Below are 13,218 nucleotides of genomic sequence, written 5' to 3' on the forward strand. Positions count from 1 at the left end.
GTGCCATAACAAAGCTGCAATCCATCCAGAATGCGGCAGTCAGGATTCTCCTGAGCATTCCTCGCCGCAACTCCACCACTCTTGGCATTCGTCAACTCCACTGGCTGAGAGTTGAGAGCCGCATTAAATTCAAGGCCCTCTGCATTGCATACAAGGCAGTACACGGCATAGGACCCAGGTTCCTGACAGAAGCCTTTCAGCCATATACTCCTAGACGGCAACTAAGATCGGCCAATACCAACCTCCTCACTGTGCCACGCACAAGAACGGCTACCTGGGGAGATAGACGTTTCTTGGTGGCCACCCCAAAACTCTGGAATCTTTTGCCACATTCCATCAAATCTGCCCCGAACCTGATGAGCTTCCGCAGGCTCCTAAAAACGTGGTTATTTAACCAGTAAAAGGATGACTGACCCCAGTAGCTCCACAGCGCCGAGACACCCCAGGGTATTTGTTGCGCTATAAAAATTACGTAAATAAATAAATAAATAAAATAAATAAATATCAGGTGACAACCATGCCCCTTCCAACCCACATATGAGTTCCAGCATAGCAGCAGAGTTTGACCCTTACAGGGGGGACAAAAGCATAGGAATTGTGTGATACACATTACACAATGAGAAAATTATTATTCTGCTAAACATTGCTACTAGATGTTCACTGTAATGTACTCATTTAGCTACTTGCATGGGCCTGGCAAGGGATAGACAGCGGGCCACGCAGTCCCCTTCCAGCCATGTAAGGTCTGCGGTTTCTCGGGTTACTTCAGGTGGTGCAGAGGAACATGGAAGGAAGAGGTGGCATCAACAGAGTCCTCGGCACAGCCACGTTTTGCGGGGCTATCGCTCGATTGAAAGACCTGCTTGGAATCCCCCATAGGGCCCTACTTTGGTCCATATCATTTGCTCTATGTCAGGTGCATGTCCCTGTTTCGCTTTGTGCATCATTTCCCTCTGCAGTTTCCACAGGATGATACGACCCGTGTTTCTCCATAAAGTCCCAAGGATGGAGGTACTTGCCTCAAGCATACAGAGTCCAACCACTCCCAGGCTGCAGGAGGGTGTCAAAGCAGTGTGTCTTTCCATGTGCAACAATTCTCAGACATGCTGGAAACAACAAGGAATATTTGAGATCAAGATTACATAGGTGGTGCTTCAACGCTACAAATTAGTTTTTGTACTGCAATGGTGTACTCTGGGAAGAGCATAACACCGGCATGATCGCCTTTTATAGAATGAAGCTCACGAGTTTCCCGTAGCCCCAGTCTTTATAGGTAGTAAGCGAAACAGAAAGGGCCTCGGGCTTGAGCCCGGTGGGGTGAAGGGGTGTGTTAGAACTTTATGCGCCCTCTCCACCGAAAAGTATTGTGACAGTGCCTCTGGCAGGATCATGCCTCAAATCCATCGCTTAACAATCTGTGGTTTCCTTTCCTTCCACTCCCTCTGGCAATCTGCCACTCGTATATTATTTTGCATGGAGCGCTCCTCCGCATCGTCCCCTCTGCAATCGAGGGCATGCACCCGGGCCGTTAGTTCCGGCAGGGAGGTCTCCGATTCACAGGTTTTCGGGACTACTTCCCGAAAATGATCCTCCATTGAGCGAGTTTTGTCTGCTAACTTACGATTGTCTGTGTACAGTAAGCGAACACCTTGTCTGCTCCAACAATGTCCCCAGCGTTTCCACCGCCGCAAGTACTGCGTCCAGTTTACTGCCACTTGAGTCGGTGGGCTCAATGTCTGTAGGTTTGTCTAGTGGAGTTCACGAGGCCTGCACCTGAGTGGGCACCCGCTAGTCCCAGAGCACAGGCAGACATGGGCTCAAACACTGTCTAACAGGAGAATACCCCAAAGGGTCCCGTCGATAGTCACCACTGGGTCAGTCCCTGTGGCTTAGTAGGAGCTGCAGTGGTCGGGAGCGGAGGTATCATGAGAAGAATTGGAGGGTGAGGGGAAGCAGTGAAGACTTATGGCCATAAATATTGAAGGGTTCACTCAGATGAGTCTTTTGAGTAGCAGTGGGCTGGTTGTGACAGTGGTGTTCTGTAATAAAGGTGCCTGTAGTTGTGGCGAGGAGCTGGGTGTTATACAGTAGCGTACCTCGCCCCTTTACTTCCAGGCTTTAATATGCGATCTTTAGTTACACAGGGTCGGTGCATCTTAGACTCTCCATATATGAAATTACAGGCAGGGCCAGATTTTAGACCAGAGGTGGGGAAGCAGCAGGAGGTAACACGGGACTACACGTATATATTGCTCAGACTTGCCCCCATTGCCTATCCCACTCAGTCTCATCGCAGTAGACAACTGTTTTGCCTCCTACCAGGTGCAATACGTCGACAGGCAGGAGCCTGTTCAAGGCTTGGGAAGTTGGGCCTCACAGTAGCTCACTCCCATCTGAGATCGCCAGTTAGCGGAGGACAGGGTCGCATCTTCCAGTTCCAGTGCGTCCAGGTAACAAACCAGTTTTTCTGAGTCAAAACCAGGTTCACCTGTGTCCGTAACCAACACCAGTGGGTTGGGACATCGCAGTAGCTTCCCTGCCGCTCAACTGCTAGATGCGACAGGCCCATTCGCCTCCTCCAGCCCCAGCAGTGTAGGCCTCACAGGTGCCTGATGACGCGGACTCTCAATGCTCGGGAGCACAGCAGTGATCAGTTCAAACTTCTGCAGCGATCAGCGGTCCCATGCAGGGATCGGGCAGGCATGCCCAGTGCTGCTCCGCAAGGTCACATTGCCGAGATCGCCTAGTCATTCTGGGGCTAGCCTCTGTAGTTTTTCCCAGTCCTAGACTGCGGCAGTTAACTCTCCCCAATGCCGGGTTCATCAGTCTCCTTCGGCCTCAGTATTGTGGGCAGCACCGGGCCTGGTGATGCCAACATCCCTCCCCTTACCCCCCCCCCCCTCCCTTAGGCCCAGGGGTGCAGCAGTGCTTTGTTGCGCCTCTTCTGTGCCCGGTGGTCCCCTGCGGGCCGCGTACGTCCACTCAGCACCGTCCCGCAGGGTCGAGTTGTTGGGATTTCACAACTTCGGTCAGGGCCGGTAGCAGTAAAGCTCTGTCCATATCACTATGCGCCGTTCAATACTCTCTCTAGGCCAGTGCAGTGCATCTCGGGCCCGGCCTCAGTTTCCATAGCCACTGAGGCAGATAATGATCCCATCAAGAGCGGATATTGGGGCTCTCATCTGCTCAGCGGTATGCAAGAGGAGGATAGGTGCATTCTGTGTATAATAATTAACAGATTATGGGGGATAGATAGCGGAACTTCAGAGAAGTTTGTCCGCCATCTTGCCTCCCCTGCCCCAAGGAGGAGTGCATTTCATTAACTCTTCTGGCTGTCTACATGGTTTAGACCTGCGATGACCATTCATAAAAAAAAAAACGCTCTCTCTCTCGAAACATTGATGCGTAATCAAGTTCATGTCCTGAGTCACTTCACCTCTCATCAATAATAATGTCGAAACAAGGTGGTTGGGGAACTCCATACACTTAAAAAGGATGGATTTCTATTTATGTGCATTATTTATGTTTTATTGAATTTTGTGTTCATTAGCAAATTTGTACAGAACGTTTTGTCACATTAGTCACTTAATTTGTATTGCTTGTCCTTTGATTTATTTGTGTAAGCCATTTATAATAGCAGACATTTAAATGAAATATGTATATTAAGTATCAAGTGCGTCTATTGTGTGATGTGCTTGGACTTACATTTCTGCTTAAAAAAAGATTGAGTAAATAAGTTTCCGCTAAACGTTCATTAATTGTGATCAATTGTCATTTATACTGAGCAACTGTATGACCCAACAGAATACACTGTAGACTTTACTCCTCAGACCACACAGACTGGAACCTTTCAGGTAGCTTACAATGCTCACCGTATCTCCACCTAGAACGATTCATGTTTCAACCTTTACAGTCTTTGACACAGGGGAACCTCAAGCATTGATTCATACATGCTCCTGCAGTGGATCACCTCCTACCTTACCAACTTCTGCCAATTATTCCAGATAAGAACCTCAAGATGCCAGAGACTATCCATCTCCAGAGGCGAACAAGGGCTCCATCATTTTCTATATTCATTTTCAACACTTGCATCTTGCACTTGCATCAAGATCACCCAAATTAAGGATTAAGTACTACTCTACCTGAACGGATCCACTACACTAACATTTAGTAACTGAAAGCCCGCCTCAGTCTCATTCAATACTGGATATCCAATTACTACCTGAAATACAACCTCCACAAAATATAAATTCTACTGTTCACCAACACAGACAAGCAACAAATTCCATTATGTCGCACAGAAATATAGTTGGACAGCTGCATCTCCAAGCTGACACCCAGCAATAAATCATGTGGATGCTCCATTAACACCACCTCTGCATATAGTGAAGAAAATAGAATGGTAACAACTCGTGTAGACAATGAAGCGTTTCTTTTCTAAAACAGACTTGATAATAAAAGTACAAGCCCAACTTCTCTTGTAACTGCATGGTCCATTTGCAGCTCCCTGCATCCAGGCTGGGTCCCCTGAAATTGCGGAGTTTGAGCCTCTAAATGCCAAATAACAGCTAAAAGACCTAACAAAGGTCTACATATCACCTAAACTCTGAAGGAGCTTCCCGGGCCAAGGAAACTGGAAATGGTGGTACTGCATACCTACCTGGGAAACTAACCCACAGGTACATAGTACTAAACTAGAAGCGAGAACAGCAGCCGCCTCCTGGCAGTACCACCATGTCTACTGTCCTTGGCTAGCACCAAAAACCTGCAAAAATAGTAAAACAGAAGGCTAGCCATCGTCTATGCTTCCATGAACCAGAAGAAACTCTGAGTCAGCATTAGAAGTGCCCAATTCCTCTTGCACATTCAGAAAGGAGTTGAAGACCCACCTTTTCAGAAAATACTACATCTCTCCACAAATAAGTGACTTCCCATGAACGATCTGCCTCGTTGTAAAACTCTGCTTAATTGGATCTCTGGGCTTCCACCCATTATCAGTGTGTTCCCTAGCTAGGTTTACAAATTTGAAGACACATATGCATAAATATATAAACATATTTGCATACATATGTTCACTAGAAAAAAAAAACAACAGTTACAGGGATGTTATCTTTAGGAAACTGCAAACAAAAAAAAAAGGAGAAATTCACTAAACAAGAGTTACAGGGACGTTACAGTTAGGTTCAGTTTACACACGCAAAACCACAGAAATGCAACAGTTAAAGTGACTTAAGCTAACTATAAGTTATGTCCCCGCAATACACTGCCTGACCTCGCATAATACATCTCATAACATGAACCGAGACATCAATGATGGCATCATCCAGCAAATTAAACTTCAAAATACTTCATAAAACACCATTAGGATAGATATATGTGTGTGTGTATATAGGTTACCCCTCGTGGGACTCGTGCCTTCAGGAAAGTATCAGCTCCTGTTGGAGGCAGTAAGCAAAGGCATTGTTCCGCATTTCCATTCAGTTATCATCACCAGTCCTACGCGTTTCAGGCCACCGCCCTTAATCTTGGACTGCATTGTAGAAAAGCACGACATGCAGACATACTAGCGTTTTCCCTTTTTATTATTCAATTGGTCAAGTGTCACTCTTGAGACATTTGCATTATGGGGCTAGTAGTGTCAATATTCTATCCCATGTGGGACGCTGTAGCGAGTTTAAATAAGTCATATTTAGTTCAAGGAAGCTGAATGTCTTTGATAATTGCTCACCCGTGAAAGAGCTCTTCCTGTTCCATTTGTAATCCGCTACTGTGAGCAGACTCGGACTCGCACTTAATGCGGTGGCGTTCGTCCCGTGGCCAGGGCTAGCCCCATAATGCAAAGGTCTCAAGAGTGACACGTGACCAATTCAATAATTAAAAGGGAAACGCTAGTATGTCTGCATGTCGCGCTTTTCTTCAGTGCAGTCCATGATTAAGGGCGGTGGCCTTAAACACGTAGGACTGGTGATAACTGAATGGAAATGCGTTAAAAGCCTAAGGTGAAATTACTGCAAGAGAACATACAAGAGAAAAGCCAGTAAAATAGTAGGACATGGCTCCATGCTGTTTATTAAGATTACTATTTGGCTTACCAAATCCTGCCGTATAGGCCCAGATCGGGCTCAAATATATTCTTACAAACAAACTCAGGCGAGGGAAACCAGCTTACTCCAGACTCAGTTTAGGATTCCCAGTGCTGGATACTTTAAAACCAATGCACTGGTCAGAACGTCAAAAGCGGAATTGCATTAGGTCTCATTCAAGGACCTCTATTTTGACGAGGGCACTGAAAAGTCTAATAAGGTTACGACTAGAAATCATTGCGTTTTTAAAACTATACAAAAATATCACAGTTCACATGAGAAAGATTCTATAATATTCACAATGAAAATAAAATCTAATATTGTATTAGACTTTTAGTTCAACTCCAAGTCAGAACTACATGCATGAACCTCTCTCAATGTCATTATTTCATGCTAAAAGAAATACTTGTGTGCTTTTAGCATTAAATAATGACCGCGTAAGGTTGAAATAAAAATAATAAAAAATAATGATAGTCTACACGCACAGCCTTAGGACACTTCTTGCTGTACGAACGGTGGTGCCCCATAGCTGGAAAGCAGATATCTTACATAATGGGTACAATTTTAAGATCGTGTAAAAGATGTTTAAATTACAGTAGTTAAGATAGTTTACATAAATATAGTTCAGGGACTGCCTAACAGAAAAGCCATCTCGTGATTATCAATTTGAAGGTTCTACATTGAGGCCAAATGAATTGGTCAGTACTCTGTAATCGTTTTAAATAACTACACAAACACAATCTTTGAACCAGCTGTCCCTGAAAAGTATATCCAACATTCAAAGTAATCAAGTTCAGCATCTGTTTCGGACAACCGCCTATCAACCAAGAATGTCAAAGTTTCAGTGATAGTACTTTTTTAAACAACTATTCACATTCTAAAATTAATGTTTATTCTTTCTTTGCTAGCAACCCAAAATGCAAGTATGTTGGAGCAACATGCCTTTTTAGGTCTCGCCTGTCGATGCGCATGCGCATCGAGCAAGGCGAGAGTATTGCGAGTTATCAACTCTTTATCTGCACTGCAAGGAATCGTGGCGATTCCTTGCAGTGCCCGTGACTTTTAAGGTCAATGCGCATGCGCATTAAGCTTATGCGCATGCGCATTGACCTTAAAAGTCACGGGCGCGTGCATGTCCGTCTTTGTTTACCCGCTCCGCCCCCTCCCCTTCCCGCCGTGTCGCATTTCTCCTCCCCTCTCCCCTCCGTCTTGTTTATTTTACCCGCTCCGCCCCCTCCCCTTCCCGCCGTGTCGCATTTCTCCTCCCCCCTCCCCTCCGTCTTGTTTTTTTTTTTAGCTACTTGTTTTCTGTGGGCCCTTAACGCTCTGTCAGTGGGGGAAAGTCTTTGTTGTCAGTTGTGCTCATTAATCATCAATGCCGCCGGTTGCGCCAAATCCCCTGGTTCTACGCTCTATGGGGGTCCCCCAGACACCCTGACAATGGGGTCGCACGACCCATAAGACTTCGCCCTCGAGGGCTCCCACCGGGTCTTCTCAGCAGCACCAGGTCTTTCTTCCACCCTGCGTCCGCGGCACCCAGCAATGTCGGCCGCCAACTTTAAGTTGTCCTCACCAATAGGGCAACCCGGGGCAGTGAAGAGTCGCAGGCGCCGGTGCGTTCAGCAGGCGCTCCCACTACACCAGCCCTTAAGCGCCAGCGCCTTCTCTGCAGCGATGTCCGGTTGTGAGCTTGGCGCTCTGACTATTCACCAAACTCTAGTCCGCCGTATGGTTAGGCCACTCCGCACCAGGCCGGTCCTCCACACCGAGTTTACTCTATTCGCCCCAGCACGCTGATCAGCAGACTTACTCGCTATCTTTGTCCCCAGGCATCAGCACTTTCTCGGCAGCGGTTTCAGGCAGCTGGCTCTTCACTCGGCAGGTTGGCAAACTTTAGTCCGCTGCTTCATCCGCCGATGTAGGCCGCCCCTCGTTGCACATCACACCTGGCGTTCAGCTCGGCAGAGAAACACCGGAGTCAGTCCAATCTGCTTTGCTAACCTTCAACTGGTAATACACGCCATCTGGGTACAATTCAATGAACGGATTATGGGGAGAAGGTCTCACCCTCGGAGCTCCGTCAGACTGGACGTCGGCAGCAAGGCACGACCCCCCCCCATGCTATTTTCAAGATATTTCTGGTGAGTGCCATTCCCCCGTTGTAAGTTGATTTAGTTCCAGACTAAATTAGCCAGGGTGTTTGCAGCTGCTGCTTGTAGATTGACAGAGCTTTACGAACGCCTCTGGCCTGGCAGTCACCTTACGATTCTCCATAAGCGTTCTTTCCGAGGTGGCAGGTCATATAAAGCCTTCCATAACTGTTTTTTATTGATGTTTAACTTCTAGTAGTGCAAGATAGGGAATCTTGGTGCCATTATTACTAGTAGTGCAAGCTAGTTTGTTCACCTCTGCTTAACTGTTTCCCTGCTCATACCGCGTATTTCAGAAGATTCAGTGAACACGAAAACGAGAGCTTTGTGTATTTGTTTTTGAGTTTGCTATCCCTACTTAATGTTGGAATATATTCATTGTAATCACAAGCATTGCATGGCTTATTTAATTTATTTATTTATAAAGCGCCAACTAATACCCAAAGGCCCCCTCACTACTTGATTGCACGGCCGCTAGGCCGTGCCTCCCCTACTCTCCTCCCCCCTCCTCCTCTCCTCCCCTGCCTGCCTGCCGCTAGGCCGTGCCTCCCCTACTCTCCTCCCCCCTCCTCCTCTCCTCCCCTGCCTGCCTGCCGCTAGGCCGTGCCTCCCCTACTCTCCTCCCCCCTCCTCCTCCTACTCTCCTCCCCTGCCTGCCTGCCGTGTCGCACCTCTCCCCTCTCCGCCCCCTCCCCTGCCCGCCCCCTCCCCTGCCCGCCGTGTTACGGTGAAAGGCTTGTTTATTCTGGTTTTTATTTTTTCTCCCATTTCTTCGGCATTTGTTTAAATCTATCCTTCGTCCTATGCTTTTTTCATTGTTTTGTTAATTTTGCGCTTTTGTGATGTTATGTTTTGCTGTCGCGCTACATTGGAAATAAGGTTACGCTTTTATGTCTGCTACAGGGTGTCCCACAGCTTGATTAACACAGAGCCCAGTGTATTGTGCAGTAGATAGCAGAGCCAGGTCTCTACATACTCAGAACAGATGTTTAGTCCTCAGATAGCTGAAGTAGTCCCCCGGGAACAGACCGCGTTCACGGTCAGGCCTCAGTCACTAGAGCTGTCTCACAGGCTACCCCGCAGATGTCACTGTTGTGACTGCCTTGGACTCTAAAGTTTCACTGCACTTACATGGCCGAATAAACATAACGTGGATCAATCAAAATAATTGTCAAGGGTCACACGTGCCAGCAAGGAACAGTGATCTCATAAAGCAAAGCGCAACCTCTGCGCTGCCTGTCTGCTGTCCACCCTGCAGAGCCCCCTCCTTCCTTGGGCAGTAGGATGAATGTTCTGTATTCCGAGTTCATTTCGATTGTTTTGATTTCGCCTTTTGTTTTCATTTATGAAGCAGCTGTCACCACCATTCCCTTCAGTACAAACTGTCGCACTCAGCCTCTAGTTGATATTTCCTCTGTCTCTCCGTCTTACTTTGCTTCTTACTGTTTGCATCTCTCTCACTGACTGCCGTTAAACCTAAAGGTGTTTGGAAGGGGTTGCGGGTCTTTACACAAAATGCTCCTACTAAATACGTCTCCCGCCTTTTCTCCCCCTCTTTTCTTTCTCCCCTCTTTTCTTCCCCTCCTCTCTTCCCCTCCTCTCTTTTCTTCACCCTCCTTTCTTTCTCCTCTCTTTTCTTCTCTCCTTTCTTTTCTTCCCCCGTTTTTTCTTTCTCCTATTGTTCTTTCTCCCCGCTCTTCCTTTCCTCTCTTTTCTACCTCCCTCTTTTCTTCCCTCCCCTCCCCTCTTTCTTTCTTCCCTCTTTTTCTCCCCTCTTTCTCCCCTTTATTTCCTTCTTTTCTCCCCTCTCTTTTCCTCCCTCCCCTACTTTCTCACCCTCTCTTTCCCTCCCCCCCTTTCTTTCCTTTCCCCCTCTCTTTTCTTTCCCCTCTCTTTTCTTTCCCCTCACTTTTCTTTCCCCTCTTTTCTTTCCCCATCACTTTCCTTTCCTGAGGAAATGCGATGCAGCTGCTGGAACATACATTTGTTTTCTGCAGTTGTGTATGGAACTGGCTAAGAGCGGTATTTCTTATTAGGGAGTTCACTCTTTGCTATGGTGATACCTGTACGACTATCTATATGGCATTAATAACCCCCATTGCTTGTCCTTTCCAATCCCGGAGAGCTCATATTTCAGTATGACATCTTCACTTTGAGTTAAGAAGGTTATAGCTCACTTGGTTAATGTACCTAAAGTTAGAATTTCATTAAGTTATCACCAGGAATGTTTATAACACTTATGTGACATAAAAAAAAGCATTGGCATAGCCAATAGGTCTCGCCCTTGGGACCTTATAAGTGTTTAGTTATCTAGCACAATATCCTTGGTGCAACAATATCAAGTGTTGCATGGCTAAACACTTATAAGGTCCCAAGACCTATTGGCTTTGCCAATGCTTGTTTAGTTTTTTTTTTCTAAAAGCAAAAGCACATGTGCTAAATGTTATAGTTGGTAAAGACACCGGAAGTTCCTCAAATGACGGAGAAGCAGAAAAATGTACCATCAGCCAACCATCTCTGACAATTAAAGGTCATCAGCCAACATTGAAGTTTAAATAGTGGTTTTTCCAAACACCCACACTCACCCACACTCACCCTCACTCACCTTCACCCTCACTCACCTTCAACCCTCACCCTCACTCACCCCCACTCACCCTCAACCCCTCACCCTCCCTCACCCTCAACCCCTCACCCTCACTCACCCTCAACCCCTCACCCTCACTCACCCTCAACCCCTCACCCTCAATCCCTCACACTCACCCACCCTCACTCACACTCACACTCACCCACCCTCACTCACCCTCACTCACCCTCACCCTCACTCACCCTCACCCTCATGCTAAAGATTTACAAAAAAAACCCATTAACAATTCTAAAAGCACTAACTCTAATGCTGCGAGACCTATTGCATTTCTAATGCTTGTTATCTTTCCGGCTATTTACCATAACTAACTCTGGTAAATGCAGAAAGGTGACAAGATTTTCAGCAAAGCTCCATGCTGTTGGTCAAAAACTCTGGCATAAGTTACCACTGAATTGGAAAGCAACTGGGGCTATGCTTGCTGATTTCTTGAATTTAGTGAGATTTTCTCTAATATGCATGGGGTACATGTTCATGTATTGAATTTCAATGAAAGTTTTATTTTTGGACATTCTGAATGCTGGATCAGGTTTTACTATTTGGCGAATGGACAATACAACCCTATTAGTAATTAACTATGGAAAACTAAGCATTACAAACACCTAGTTAACTACAAACAATTTAAATAAGTCAATGTAACTGTGGTAGCTAATCCATTGTGCAGATACTTTATATGCTTTGTGTCCTTAAAGCATTGGGCACACAAACACTTTTGTTGTCAGATCATTCTGGGTTATAGGGAGCACACACACACATTTGGTGAGGCCCATCAGGGAGAACAGTCCTGCTAAAGCACATTTCCATAATGAATTGGGACCATCCAAACCTCAAAGAAAATATTCCAAAAGACGAAATCAAAGATGGTGGAAATTCGAACCTACCTCTGCCATGTTGCTGATAACTATGGCCATAATAATTCCGTAGATTGCCACAGCCTCACAGAAAATGATACTGCAAAGAGAGAAAAAATGTTGATGGGCAGCACAAAGAAAAACAATGCAACATTGTGTAATTTCTGAAGTGGTTAGTCGTCCAAGGAAGCTACATAGCTTGCAATATACCAGAATTCAAAGGTTGCTCCTTACCATAAGAAAGTGTAGTATATGGAATAAAATACAATTTGAAATGGACTGATCACAACAGCAGAAAAATATAGCTAACCAAAAATCAAGCCTTAGTTAAGTGATGTACAGTTTAATTCTCGAGGACAACTTAAGAACAAACACCTGTGCACAGTTGAAAGGAGTACCCTTTTTTTCTCTTGTTTACCCCATCTAACAAAGAGATGGAGAGTGGACTTTGCTTTTACAGATTCCAGCCAGGAAAGTACCTGAAAAATAAGTTACTTAACATTCCTTCTGATGGATGTGAGCGGTCCTCAAAGTGACCAGGTGAACTATAATCTCAGGCATCAGACTGGATCTGAAAACTTTTCATACTAGTTCAGTTCACTGTTGCATGATGATGTTGGGCACTTCCAGCAATAGGTTTGTGTGGCCCCCAAAGGGATGCTGTCCCGTCAAGAAAAGTCTAGAACTGTTTTTCTGAGCTTCACAGACCAAAACAAGTCACAGCCAAAGAAATAAAAACACAAATCAATATATTCGAATATTAACAATTCGCATAGAGGTGGTGGGCGAGTGATGAGCAACACGTTTTGCATCCATTGGAAAGCAAATTGATAAAACTATTCTCCAAACTGTTCTCCAAAGGAATACTGCAAACGGCATGCTAAAGGGCCTTCATCTGTGCATATGGAAAAGTGTCAACATAGCCATCCAATTAGCCAAATCTGACCAAGGGAAAGGTCCCTTGACGTTGTTGCATATCATAAGACAAGTGGAGGTGCTCCCTATGAATTGTCCCATATTTTCTCTTACACTCCTGATGGGAAAAGGAAGATTTTTTATAAACCTTTTTTCCGGGGACCACAGTCTCATGGGCATCCGAATTTAGATCAAGACTTGGAGCTCTTGTTCTTTAGAGCTGCCGCGAAAAACCTGGCTTTCTTTTCCCAGGTTTCCTAGGTCAGAGCTCAGAAGTGCCTGTGAATGCTGCCACACCACAGGCATCTTGAATACCAGACCCATCCGTCAACAGTTCCCACAAGGCTGGTGCCCTGAAAATATCAAATGACTTGGCACCCAAGGTATTACACAAAATCTGATTATATAGTTTTTGATCTGTTTAAGAAACTTGGCAGCTCCGTATCCTACATATGTGGTGCAAGAAAAAAGGAATCAGTTTTAAGTTCTTGCTTCATCGTCTAAAGATCCATCACATCACTTTTTATGTCACTTTGTGGAACAGCCATTAAAGTCTCATAGTACCATCCTCCATTAGT

At 45.6% G+C, this 13,218-nt stretch overlaps 1 protein-coding gene across 1 annotated transcript in view; it reads right to left on the minus strand.

Moving 5' to 3' along the window:
- ATP6V0B (ATPase H+ transporting V0 subunit b) overlaps positions 1-13,218 on the minus strand; it is a 141,821-nt gene that overhangs the window by 27,849 nt on the left and 100,754 nt on the right. Inside the window, exon 5 of the mRNA XM_086952328.1 lies at positions 11,756-11,825. Within this exon, the coding sequence (XP_086808454.1) occupies positions 11,756-11,825 (70 nt within the window). The remainder of the gene's footprint in view (positions 1-11,755; positions 11,826-13,218) is intronic.

Source organism: Lissotriton vulgaris, chromosome 1_1 (genome assembly GCF_964263255.1).
Source record: "Lissotriton vulgaris chromosome 1_1, aLisVul1.2, whole genome shotgun sequence".
NCBI lineage: Eukaryota > Metazoa > Chordata > Amphibia > Caudata > Salamandridae > Lissotriton > Lissotriton vulgaris.